The sequence below is a fragment of the Peromyscus eremicus genome, chromosome X (assembly GCF_949786415.1).
Source record: "Peromyscus eremicus chromosome X, PerEre_H2_v1, whole genome shotgun sequence".
Classification (NCBI taxonomy): domain Eukaryota; kingdom Metazoa; phylum Chordata; class Mammalia; order Rodentia; family Cricetidae; genus Peromyscus; species Peromyscus eremicus.
This window is the reverse complement of record NC_081439.1, coordinates 103,476,689-103,490,628: the sequence shown is the minus strand read 5'-3', so window position 1 is coordinate 103,490,628 and position 13,940 is coordinate 103,476,689. Positions and strand designations below refer to the sequence as shown.

At 43.6% G+C, this 13,940-nt stretch overlaps 1 protein-coding gene across 1 annotated transcript in view; it reads right to left on the bottom strand.

The window, feature by feature from the left end:
- The window catches only part of Gria3 (glutamate ionotropic receptor AMPA type subunit 3), a 234,378-nt gene extending 222,197 nt beyond the window's left edge, over window positions 1–12,181 (bottom strand). The window contains exons 1-2 of the mRNA XM_059251542.1: window positions 12,091–12,181; window positions 10,763–10,921 (exon numbers count right to left, since the gene is read on the bottom strand). Of these exons, the coding sequence (XP_059107525.1) occupies window positions 10,763–10,921; window positions 12,091–12,181 (250 nt within the window). The remainder of the gene's footprint in view (window positions 1–10,762; window positions 10,922–12,090) is intronic.
- Between the last annotated feature and the right edge of the window lie 1,759 nt (window positions 12,182–13,940).

Genomic DNA, 13,940 nt, shown 5'->3' with positions numbered 1-13,940 from the left:
TGCTACACACCTCACCATTTCCTGATGGAAGGTTGGAGTTGAGGTGGCATTTAGCTATGGAAAGAACTGCATAAAGTATTGTGTATGTAAGATTATTTATATGTGTTCAAGAGACAGATAATTCAGTTATGATAATGTACCTTAATGTTTTGCTAAGAAGAAAGGGCAAACGGGTTTTGTTACCCTGTGAGTACAGCTTTTCTCTTTTCTCTCTGCTTTTCTCACTGGTTATAATGGCCAGTTAACAGTTTTCTCCAAACCAGTAATTAGGTGCTAAATGGTGTATACCATGTATTGTGGTATAGATGTCAGAAACATACACACCTTTCACATCCAGTCATCTTAAGGACTACTGAAGGTATCTTGTTTCTCTCATGATGGGTTAAAAATGGGATTGGTTGTGCAAATAGGGGTATGGAACATAGAGATCGTCAAAGGCTTTACTATTCCTTATTAAACATAACTGTTTAATGTCCCAATTACATGATGTGTTTGGCCCTTATAATCATTTAAGATTTCAACTCCATTTGAAATTGAGTAAGTCTCTAGAGGCAGAAAATTCTCTTGGTGCTACCATGTAACCATCTCTGTAACTTGAGCTAGCTGCTTATGAACTTTGAATCACTTCTGATTTCTACTTTGTATAAAATTGGGGTGAAGGTGCCTCACTTCTGGAAATGTAATGATTCCTTGAGATGTAACATATAAAATTCCTTGGACAATGCTTTTCATGTGGTAGAGCATCAATGACTGGTAGTTATTATTTAAGCTCTGGTTTTAAATTTGTTGACAACAAACATAGGAAGGAAGACCACAATGAATGCTACAGTAAATGATTACAACACATCCATTTTAATAACTGGACTGACATTTGCCATGACATCTAGTTTATAGCGTGGTTAAGGAACCATCATTGGCTAACAAGCAAAGATGAGAAGATGCACTGTAAAAATGAAAAACATTCCCTTGTTTCTACTTACTATCTCAGAGTTGTTGCTTTATTTGCTCCAGGGACTAGGAAGCTAGTCTCTTAGCTTTTCCAAGTCCTATCCTAAATTTTCAGCTTGAGAGCCAAACTTGCTAATGATTACATGGGCCAACATTACTTCAACTGCATAGAGAAACAACTTGTATGAAAGTGCTTTAGGCACAATACTTTGTGCTTAGTGGGTGTTTAATGGATTTTAGTCTGAATCTGCATATCCCTGTTTATAGTTCAGGCTTTATTAAATATATGATACTCAAATTGAGTGAATGTTATTAGTATTACCACAAAGCTTGTTAAATAGGCTTACCATATATTTTCTGATTCATACATGGCATATGAACTAGGAATTCATATTTAATAAGCATCTCTGGTGATTCTGATGAAAATGGCCCAATTCAAGACATACTGTTTTAAACTAATCACCAAGTAGCCTTGGACATTGCATGAGATGAGAGGGTAATTAAGGCTCTATACAGGTTCTGGCTGACTGCAAATGTCAGAAGCCTTTCTCTCTTAAATTTACAGTTCACCCACACAGAGAGCACCATATTAACACCTTTATCCATATACTTACCTTTCTGTGGGCTGAGTCGTGATTTCTACCTGTTTCATCCATTGTTTGAGCCATTTAGAGCAACAACAAAGATGGGCTTTTCTTGCAGTGAATAATTGGCAACAGATCAGCCAACCATGGATAACTGAAAGGGTGGGTGTGTTTGCGCGCGTGTGTGCGTGTGTGCGTGCGTGTGTGTGTGTGTGTGTGTGTGTGTGTGTGTGTGTGTGTGTGTATGTTTATCATAGCAGTGTTTAACAGCTTAAAAAACTACTCAACTACCTTCCCTTAGAAAGAGATTTTACTTCTGAAAGTTTCCCACAGTCACTACAGAAAATCCTAACATCACAATTACCCATGGCAACAAACAACCATGCATAGAACAGGCAGCAGGCTCCCAACATCAGAAGGGAGTGACTCCATGGGTCCAGAGCCACTAAAATAGTCACACACAGATAAGATCCTAGTGAGTAAAGGGCCAAAGTTTACTACAGAGGACACATGTGAAAAAAGAGTTGGCGTAGAATTCACCGACCCTTCTTCCATCAAGGTCTCCTACTACCTTCTAAATGCCCACTATCCTTCTTTGTTCAACTTCCTTTGGCAGATTGGTGTCTTATTCTGGGTCACTTACCTGACCTGAATATCTCCTTCTGAGGAGTCTTCAAGGTAATAGGTGGTGATCTGAATAAATAATTCTGCTTTAAATGTCAGTGGGTAATAATCATTTAGTTCATTCCCTTCTGGATAGTACACTAACATTTTAGTGCAGGGTTCCAATACAATAACACAGATAAGTGAATTTGTAAAATTTATGACTAAAGGCAGACTATTAGAGTGACAGTATCTTGAGGTGGGATTGGATTAGTTTCAGTCTTCAAAGGTCACTGGATACTCTTTTAATGTCTTCCTTGCATCAGTTGTCAGCTAAGATATGTTGGAAAGCAACATAACACTTCTTCCCTCACTTTGAGTATCTTGAAAATTGAGTCAATTTTTCATTCTCTTCTGGAAAAAGATAGTATTGTGCTGTACGTTTTGTTTAAAACCCTTTTAAAGAGAAGCCAAACCTCTGAAAAGCCGATGTTACATGCCTCCTTCTAGCATGTCTTGGCCCAGAGAAACTAAGTGGAAATAGAGTTGGAGCCACAAACCAACCTTAGATCTCTTGAAGTAGTTTTAAAACGTTGCACTTTGCACCGGACGGTGGTGGCGGATGCCTTTAATCCCAGCACTCGGGAGGCAGAGCCAGGCAGATCTCTGTGAGTTCGAGGCCAGCCTGGGCTACCAAGTGGTTCCAGGAAAGGTGCAAAGCTACATAAAGAAACCCTGTCTCGAAAAACCAAAAAAAAAAAAAGTAAAAAAAAATAAAAATAAAATGTGGCACTTTGAGATGTGGCAGGTAGCTAAGACACTGTCATCCTGACTCATGTGCTACATTCTCTCTCAGCCTGTCCTATAGCTCACCCTCTACATTCTTACAAAAACCAACTCTAAGTATATGTTCTCAAAGGGCATCTAATTATGCTACCTACCTGGGTGAAATGGACACAAGATTACTGGGAATATGATGGAGCCATCTGTGAGTCAGAATAAACCAAATGTATCTTTACAGAATTTTGTTTAGTTAGTGAAAGTGTACAAATCTTGATGACAAAATTATGTCTGAAAGAGCTGTTACTTTGGTGAATACAGTCTCCCAGCTTTGGACTCCTCTTTTTGTTCAAAGTGTGATTTAAGGACCATCAGCATTAATATCACCTGGGAATTTGCTAGAAATGAAAAGTCTTGGGCCCATAGTAAACTTTTAAATCAGAGTCTTTAATATGCTCTTCAGGCATATGGTGTACACATGAAAGGTTGATAAATGCCATTTTGCACTGAATTGTGCCACATGGTGAGGGATCATCACCCAAGTGTTTTGTGTATTATCCATGTTTCTTTGACTTTTGCAAAGAAGGACAAACAGTGTTGTGTTGAGGATAACTGCTTAAAAAGCAAGTGGCAGTTGGGGACCACGAGCAGGAGGTTGTTTTTCTCTCTAATGTGCAGTGTGAGTTCAGAAGAGAGTATAGTGGTTTCTTCCATTGGGAGAAGGGCCAGAATGTATGTTTGAGCCAAGATAAGAGAAGGCTAGAGGGAATGACAAGGAGATGCATCTTAGCTAGGTTCCAAGTATGTCAAGTGCTGCCATCACTGACATGGGATTCCATACGCCATTCTAGAGAATAGAAACTTTCTTCATGAGACTCATCTTTCCTCATCTCAGCTAACTTGTGAGTTCATCTGGTGCTGCCATCACTGACATTCAATTCCATATGCCATTCCAAAGAATGGAAACTTTCTGCATGAGACTTAACACAGAGAAACTGACTGTATGGTTTTGCTATCTCCATACTCATCTTACTATGAGGTGCCATCCTTTGCCTGATTAAAAAATAACAAAGCCGGGCGGTGGTGGCGCACGCCTTTAATCCCAGCACTCGGGAGGCAGAGCCAGGCGGATCTCTGTGAGTTCGAGGCCAGCCTGGTCTCCAAAGCGAGTTCCAGGAAAGGCGCAAAACTACACAGAGAAACCCTGTCTCAAAAAACCAAAAAACAAAACAAAACAAAACAAAACAAACAAAAACCCCCAACAAAACAAAACAAAACAAACTTCCATAACCAAAGGCAACTGGCTTTCATTTAGGTAAACAAACAATCTGAGCATCATATCCTAAGACCCTCCCATTTGAGTATCTTTCCCTGAAATTGAGATATGATGGTTCTTATAGTCCTAGGTTTTAAAGTCGATACTCCCTATTATTTTAATCTTTTCTTCCATTGCTTTAGACTATATTGCTGTATTCAGGAAAAAAAAAACTGGTATCCCCAAAGTAGTATATAGTTCTTAAGGAGAATGAACTAAGAACAAGGACTTCGTAATAAAGAAGAAGAAGAAAAAAGATTTAGACTCAATGTAGAAAATCGTCCCTGAGTAAAGTCAGTGTGGATGGGACAGTAATGAGTAGGTGATTAGAGACCAGCCAACAGGCACGAGCTCAACCACCAGAGGAAGAACCGAAAATAATGGTGACAAATGTAGTAGAAATAGGAAAAAGACAGACTCTGCCCACATTACCCTTTTGCTAAGCATTGACTCTTTGGGGAGACAGTGTCCCTAACTCTATGTTGATTCTATGTTGAGACTATTTGAAACTCTGTGTCTGGAGCCTGGGTATTTCCTGAGCAGCTTTCAGGAGGGAGAGAGTTGCTTTTGTGCATGTACAACTTCCCCGTTCTGTTGATGTACACCTATTGCCTCCATTGGTTGTTTTAATGGTGCTCTCTCCTGGACATTTCATCGAATTAAACCCAAAGCACCAATATACAAGGGGATGGAGTCAAAACATGATAAAAAAAACTGGGTTTCTGAGTCAAAACATGATAAAAAAAAAACTGGGTTTCTTGTTCTTCATAGGAGGTAGAAAGTTTTACAAAAGCTCCTTTAAAATATATCTGTGGTCCTCATCTAAAAAATCCAAAAGCAAGGCCCAGGTAGATCTCTGGGAGTCCAATTAGCGAGAATGAGGAGGGTTTATATGAGAGAGAATTGTTGAGACCAAGGTCGGATAAAGCACAGAGACAAATAGCCAAACAAACGGAAACACATGAAATATGAACCAATGGCTGAGGGGTCACCAACTGGATCAGGCCCTCTGAGTGGGTGAGACAGTTGATTGGCCTGATCTGTTTGGGAGGCATCCAGGCAGTGGCACTGGGTCCTGTGCTCATTGCATGAGTCGGCTGTTTGAAACCTGGGGCCTATGCCGGGTCCCTTGGCTCGGCCTGAGAGGAGGGGACTGGACCTACTTGGACTGAGTCCACCAGGTTGATCTCAGTCTGTGGGGAAGGCTTTGCCCTGGAGGAGATTGGAATGGGGGGCGGGCTGGGGGGAAGGTGAGGGGGGCGGGAGGGGGGAGAACAAGGGAATCTGTGCCTGTATGTAGAACTTAATTGTATTGCAAAATAAAAATTTAAAAAAAAAAACCCAAAAGCAAATCATTTGGATAAGGACGTTTATTCCTCTGCTCCAAAGTAATGAATTCTAGCTCCTAAATGTCTAGTCATCTCTTAAAATCTTTGTCATCTTTTAATCCTTAAACCAGTTGTATAAATGTGAGAGATCTCCTGTCCAGAAAGGCAGATAAACAATCACACACCAGCACCTTCGTTTATTTTCAATCTGTCAAAATAGAACTGTCTCTGAGTACCCATAAAGATGAAATTTAAAGCTATCACAGGGGCCCAAACCATGAAGGCAGCTCCCTCTTCTCTCACTCAATTTTAGGGACTAGGGAGGGAGATGTACAATTAACAAAACAACCTCCATTGAGGCAAAAGTCAGGTGATAAGGAATACCAGTTTCAATTGGGAGGAAAACAAGTTTAAATTGTGGAAAGAAAAATCATGGCCCATTTTTCAGTAAACACAGAGAGAATGACAGAGTAATTCTCCTTTTTACTCTGTTCTAAACTCTCCTTTTCCCCCTGCCTTCCCTTATTAGATCAATAGGAAGCTGTCTTGTAGGAGAGGTAATACACTTTGCAGGAAGCTCACCTTTACAGCCTGCTGATTGCCATCTATTTTTATGGCCCAAATGAACAGCCTCACCTTCCTCCCTCCTCCATTCCAAAACGTAGATTAAGAAAAAGATGATAATCAACCTTGTGAGAAGGTGACTTAAATCTGTGACTGGCACCACTGAGGCGACCTCTTCGTGCTTCAGTGGGCTAAGCCAGCTGGCCAAAAGGACTGAGAAGAGAGCTAAGCCAGTGAGCTTCCTGACGACTAGCCAGCAGAGAGAGCAGAGGAGGCAGGGCAGCAAAGGGGCAAAGATCCTTCAGGGATGGGGGAGGTGGAGCCAGAGAAGATAATGGTTAGGACCCGAGACTCTATTGGAAGGCAAGAGCCTTGATCTCAGGGTCTTCAGCTTAGTTTCTAGGCTTATATGATGAAGACAAATGCTCAAACAAAGCCAAAACAAAACCCATCCAATTGCAGAGCTTGTGATCAACAGAGACATTTCCTTTCCAAAAGGACCTAAACGGTTAAGTGGCTCCTTCCTGGCAATTAGAGTAATTAGATAATTAGATTGTGACTCTGTGGGTAAGAGATAGAAGCCTGTCTGGGCTAAGTACACTTGGTAGCAAAACACATTCAGTTATAAAAGGAGCAAGTTCTCAGTTTGCAGGTATATTTCAAGTCACTTGTAAAAATTAACAGAAGGAAATGTTGCTGTTGGTCGGTTAGGTTTAGCTGACAAAAGAGATTTTGCCGGGGGCTCCATCAAAGCTCGTACTCCTAAGTCTTACTCTCAGTCCCACCATCAACGCTGAGCTTCCGTCAACAGATTTTTATTTAAGCCAATGCATGTAGAGCACAATTCTGTGGTGAAGAACCTTTAAGATTACATTTGCCTTTTCCCTGCTTCTCGCAAACAGTACGTAATCCACGAGCACATTTGTTGGCTGGAAAGGTGTACAACAGCAATTTTTGCAATGACAGTGCGGAGCGGGAATATGAGATCTGTGTGCTAATGAGCTGACACTGCAGAGGCTGGGGCGGTGTAGTGTGGAGTGCACTACAAGTGCACAGCAGCAAGACACAGGAGGGGACTTCAAGGGAACCAGCGCTATTTCCTGAGGAACCGGGACAGCGAAGTCACACCGTGGAAGCCAGCAGTCTCTGGATATTTCCATACCCTTCTAAGCCAGAGAAGGAGCAGATCGGTTTGTTTTTTCCCCCTAAATGCTTAGATCTGTAACTTGAAAAATGTGTGTGCATTATTTTTCATATGCACTAATAATGTGTGTGTCTGTGTATGTTTATGGCGTACATGCTGAAACCAATTTAGTCACACCACCATTCTCTCTGCATTTACCCAGCTAAACTGAAAAGTAAGGCAGCGAACTCTATTAATTCCTATGAAATGGGAGCATGTGCTCTAAATCAGATGGGTCTGTCTGAGAAACTTCAATTCTCTTCTGAGCTAAGATCCCAACTGAACCACCTTTCAAAGCCAGGGAGGCTTTTATTGGCCTCTTAAGACACAAAATGAAGTTAGAGTCTGTCTTAAGCAAACCTCTTGAGGCTTGTGCAAAAAAGCTTGCTTGCTAGTAGAGTCTTTAAATAGCTGGTGCCTCCGATTCACTGTGAGAATGACTTCTGAATCCATTGTATGGAGCAAGGTGACAATGCCGAGGGGAAGCAGAGGTCAGGGGCATGGACAGAAGGCATTACTGTTTGTTTATCCCTCATATTTCTGTCTACCTGCAGACCTGTGCCCTAGAAAGTACATGTTTGCCTTGTGATTGAAGATCCAGAAAAGATCATGAGATGAGATCAACTCTAGCTCTAAAGAAAGCTAAAACCAGTAAGTCTGCAGGACAACAAGCAAGGTTCTTTAATTTTTGCTAGCCCAGTTCCACACTGAACTAGATAGGAGGGATAGATGAGCAGATTTGGACTCATGTGAGCTTTTCCCTAGATTTCCTCAGCTAGGAAGGCCAGAGGATGCTGGAGTTGCCTGTTTCCTCTGGACAATTAGGTAATCACTTGGAGGAATCAGATCTGCAGTCATTTGCTTGCTTCAAGTACTGTTAGAACTGCATGCTTGTATTTGACATATATGATTCATGCTCCCACAAGAAAAAGAACAATCAAGGCCACGGGGGAGACAATAGACATATCTATGGTCTCTCTGCCCCTTGGCTCATTGTTTTCAGAGGCTATGGTTGGACTATGTAGGTATCTTTCTCACACTAAGACACCAAGCAGCAGCTGCCAAGAGATAGCTTTGAGATCTGACTCCCATTCTACAATTGTGACTTCCAGACATGACTGTTTCAGGGACCACAGAAGATGGCAGCTTTTCTCCTCTGTCTTCTGAGCTAGCTGTAAAGTTGGAGAGTGCAACAGGCAGCTAGGCACACACCACTGATTTCTAGATAATTCTCTCATGTGTACTGTGTGGTTGTGCATGCAAATGTGAATATTTGACATAACCAAGGACGTAGTTTCTTTTTGGTTGTTTTTCTTGTTGCCCACTAAGTCTTGCCCCTTCTCTCACACTCTCAACTGTGTAACCATAACCTAGCCATGTAAGTAATAGCGCTGTGTGTTAAAGTTGAGATTTTTATCAGTTGCTTTTCCTTTTCCACCATTGTTCCTTTATTGCTCTGAAAGGTAAGGAATTAAGACAATTCAGCACCAATATGGATGACTTATTGCCTGTTTATGAACCCGAGATTTTTCTCATGGCAAACTTCATTTCCTGACTGTTGTTCGGGTAGGGTTCTGATAGCCATAGGCTGGTGAGTGTCAGACCAGTTTGATCATAAGAACAGGACCCGAAGCTTTGGAAATCAATCATTCCTGAGAAGCCAAATAGATCTTTTAGCTCAGTGTTCATCAGTGGAAAGAGAGTGAAGGGAGATGAAATACATATTATTTGTCGTTAGTGATAATACACCCCGTTAGTTTCATGTATTTGGTTTTAAATCTGTTCTAATTGATATTTAGGAAACTGCATTTGAGATTCAGCCTCTTGAGGCAATCACAGTGCAGTAGGATTAAGAAGCAGATATGCCTTGTAAATGTTGGAGAGAGGTTGGGGATTACAGAAATAAGACACAAAGTATAGCCAGATATTTTGTAACTTTCACACTTAACTAAAATTATTACATTTTTTTGTCAGTGTTGGAAAACCAAAGAATGTCAAATACAGAGTGTCTCAGAACATGTTCATAAAAGCACCTTCAGCTAATTTTTTTCTTAAGGCTGGTGACTGTTAGATGTTTTGGAAAGTCCTTCTTTACTTCCCCTACCCTTCAGCCTAAGTCTTTAAATCCAAAGAAAATGTGCTCTTGCATACCTGTTTAAAGATTGCTAGGGATTACATATCTTTTGAGATGGAAGGATTTGAAGAAAGTCATATACAAAGTTAAACTCGCCAAGATGCAAATACCATTTATCAAAATTGAATGAAACTTCAGATTTCAAACTGCACCATCCAAGGAATAAGACATACTTTATGTTAATTGGCTTCATTTGGGAGAAACTTTTAATGAAATAAAGCTTAGATGAAGAACTTGGTGTTTCTTACAAAACATTCCCTTCAAGTTAAAAACAAAAAACAAACAAACAAACAAACAAACAAAAAACCCAGACAAAAACCTGTGTCCAACAAGCTAATAGTCATTTGGGTTCCTGTGAATTCCCAGTTAAAATTGACCCTTTGTGAAGAGAAAATCATTGGTACCACTGTGGATTTCAGAAATTACTTTGGGGCTGACGAAATACCCTTTTAGTATTCAGTGTTCCTGCTTCAAGCCTCTCTCCACAAGCAACCTTTTGCTCTAAATTAAGAACTGTGTTGTCCTTAACAATTGTGTGCGTGCGTGTGTGTGCGTGTGTGTGCGTGTGTGTGTGCGTGCGTGCGTGCGTGTGTGTGTGTGTGTGTGTGTGTGTGTGTGTGTGCTTGTGAGCGCACGCGTGCACTCCTGTGCTGGCACAGACAGGATTGGCTTTCCAAAAATTCACCTGAGAACTGTCTTCCCTCTTCCTTTCAGGCTGCCAAGCATTCGTCACTTGCAATCAGTTTGTAGTCTTATCAGTTCCTATAGGAGCTCTCTGGGAGGACAGAAAGAGGCCAGGGAAGCCAGCCTGATCTATGGCTCAAGGTCACTTGTTTGCGGGGGGTTCTCATATGTGTTCCTATGTGTGAGGCAATCATCAACCCCAGCTCGTTCCTGCCACCAGACACAGCTTTAACACTCAAGTATTGGACGCCCTGCATTGACTCAATCAAGGAGCTGCTGTTGCTTCTTTTTTAAATCCCATTTGAAATTTCCCTGAACAACCAGGCTATTTTCTTTCTTTCTTTCTTTTCCCCCAACAGAAAAGGGTGCGGGGGAGGGAACACCAGTTTAGCAGGGAGGAAAGTGAAAGTTTTGCATCAAACATAATTCATCACAGAGTTTTGCCCACTGCTTTCAGCCCCGCAGCAGAGTCCTTCAAGGTTGATTTATGCAACATGAACCTAGGATTGACTATGGCCTCAGTCTGCTTATTGAGGCAATCACCCCCCAGCGCACATACACGCAGACCCCCATGCATCACAAAAAAATGCAAATGAGGTCCTCTCAGGTCCCAAAGGGAGGCAACGCAGATCTACTTACAAGCATTAGTCACAGAAAAACTGTTGGAGGAATCCAAGTGGTCTACGTGGTAATTCAAATGGAAGGGCTTCTCAGTGGTGTTCTGGTTGGTGTTGTATAACTGCACGGCAAAACGGAAAGCACTATGCTCCTGCACCGTGTTTCTCATGAAAAGTCCACCTAGGAGCAAAGGCAATCAAGACTTGGCTTGTGTCCCCCCACTTCAGGATGAGTTAGAAAGTAGCAAGCATTAGATGCCAGGCCCCTCAGTGTTACTGGGAAGCTCAACTGAGGATTGATTTTTCAACCTGTGTGTCTTTCAATACTTATAAACTCTGATTTCCACTGTGAAAAATCTGGATTTTCTACACTGAGCAAGCTAAAGAGAAGGGAGAAAGGGGATGGGGGGGGGCTGCTGTAGGTAGGATGAAGGAACTGAAAGCCGGACTTGGTTCTTTCTTAAGCTGGAGCCTGCCCCGCAAACCCTGACTCCAGCCCCACCCCCACCCTTAGCCCCACAGCTGGTTCTTTTTTTTCCTCCTGGGGTACAGGGTTAGGGTGGGAAGAAAAACAGTTTTATTCCCATTGCTGTCCCAACCCATTCCCCATGAGCCACCTTCCCCCATGACAATACAAGGGGTTAGTTCAATAAAAGCAACAATTCTAACTTCTCTACTTGTAAATACAGGCAGAGGCGGGGAGAACTCCCTTCCGGCTAACTGGAGCTGGTCTCCAGACAGACACAGCAGCAATTCATGAATCCCTAGTCTGCGTGACTTCCCTGCTTGCCCGACTCCTTGTGTCACCCCCACTTCCTACCCCATCCTCCATCACCCAGCTACTCCCTTGGTCTGGGGGATTCAAAGTGGGTTCCATCTCCTCTAACACTATCCTGTCTCACTGGAGCCAGAGACGCGGGACAGGGCGACCTGGGCCCAGGTTATGCGTCCTGGCGCGGCCAGACAGGCAGTATCACCCTGGGACAACTTCCAGCGGCTGCAAGCATGCTGTGGCAAAGTCCAGAACAGCGAGCTGAAAAGCCGCGACTCTTAGCCTCTTGCAGCATCCCAACCTCCAGCTTGACTCCCTTGCTCCTTGGTCAGCTCGGAAAACCTGGCCACCCACCCGCATTAGCCCCAGGAGACCCCCTCTCTCATCTCGGATGCTCCCCATACTAGTCAGCTCCTTGCGGCTCAGGTCCCCAAGATCTCTGCTCAGTCCCCCATCTCTAGTCACCGTCCCCAAGCATGCAGGACAGGGACCCGCTTGCGATAGCCCCAGCCTCACTAGGGCAGTGGGTTTCAGATGCGGAAGAGCCTGGGCCCCCTGGCTGGCTCTGGAAAGCTTACCTATGCTGATGGTGTTGGGGAATCCTCCGTGAGAATGACCCAAAAGCCCCAGGACTAAAAAGAAGACCGCCCGGAGCACGCTTTGCCCCATTTTCTTCTGCCTGGCCGTGCTACGCCTAAAACGAAGCTGACAAGAGCATGGGCGCAACTCGGGAGTCGTCAAAATAATAATAGAAAAAGAAAAAGAATTCGCCGGCTCTTACACCCCCTCCCCTCAACTTGCTCTCGCTCGCTCACTCTTCCTTTCCACCCCACACTAATCCTCCTCCTCCACCGCCTCCTCCTCTTCTCTTCTCTCCCTCTCTCTTCTCTCTTCCTCTCTCTCTCTCTCTCTCTCTCTCTCTCTCTCTCTCTCTCTCTCTCTCTCCCTCCTCTCTCTCCCTCCCTCCCTCCCTCCCTCTCTCTCCTCTCTTCCTCTACCTCCCCTCCCAGGATCTCTCACACCCCCTTCCCACCCCCCCACCTCACTTCTGTCTTCACACCAATCTGGAAGGCGGGTTCATTGGCTGCAAGCTGGGTTCCCCAAAGCGATTTCTTTGAGAGAGAGAGACAGACAGACACACACACACACACACACACACACACACACAGACAGAGAGACAGAGACAGAGAGAGAGAGAGATACACAGAAACAGAGAGAGACAGACAGAAAGAATGAAAACCGGAGCGAAAACCAAACAGTGGAAAACAAAAACAAAGAATAGGCAAGAGACAGAGATAAAGAAATAAGAAAGAAATTATAAAGAAAACCAAACGGCTCCCCCGCCCCCGAAGATGGTGGATCTAAAGAGGGGGTAAGAAGAAAAGAGCTAAAAGCCTCAAAGGCTCAGCTCTGGTGAATTGGGTTCTTCCAATTGGGCCGGTAGGGGGATATTGATCAAAGTTGATCTGACGTGGAATTAAAGCCGCACACCGCTTAGCTCCACTGCAAACTGCAGCTCTGGACTGCAAAGCCTAGGCGCTGGCGTTTGTCAACACGGGAGATGGGATCAACAGAAATACACCAGTCCTCACGTGGACCGGACTTTCAAGCTGCAACCAGTTTCCTCTTTTTAAAAAGCTACATTGTCTCTACATTTGTATGTGTGTCTTAAAGATGAGGGGTCTTGAGGGGCGGTTAGTGATTACTCTTGAGTCTTTGTGAAGAGACTCGGAAAAACAGTTCCCATCACAATGCGCCCTAAGATGCTGCGCATGCCTGGTCTCTGCCGCTCAGCTTTTACAGCAGAGAGAGATCCTAGGGCAAGTGAACAATCCCCTCCCGCATTCCCCTATTCCCGCAGCTTTAGGAGGTGTGTCCCTCCCCCTACCCAAGTGCTGAGGCAGGTTTGCCAGTTGCGGGGGCTGCGACTGCAGAATGCTTTGGAGGGTATAGGAAAATAGTATGAGTATGGAGGTGGGAGCTAAAAGGTTAATGAAAAGGACGCTCAATCCTGCAGACCAAGGAGAGAAGTGTGGGAGTGAGCTGGGATGGGGGTGGGGATTGAAAGTTAGTCCCCAGCTGCTTTGCTCCCTTAACATTGACTTTAGATGTATAGGCTGTTCCCTCCCCTATTGAGTGCAGACCCCAGAGATTACCATTCCCCCCAAACTCTACTTCCTTTTTCCAAGCAAGGAGGAGAAAAGAACCTAGGAACTCCTCCAGTTCAACCTGGGTCTTGGCTAGTAGTCTCCTTCACAGCATCTTGTGTCTGATGCTCTTGCCCTACATTCTTCTCCATAGCCTCAGTCCCCTACTGGGACAAAAAGTATCTTCTGTCACTACCTTCATTCCTACCTTATAGCTAATCTGTAAAATCCAGGTTTTTCTCTTCCCTACATCTTCTGTTTTCCCTTTCTTATCTTCTGGT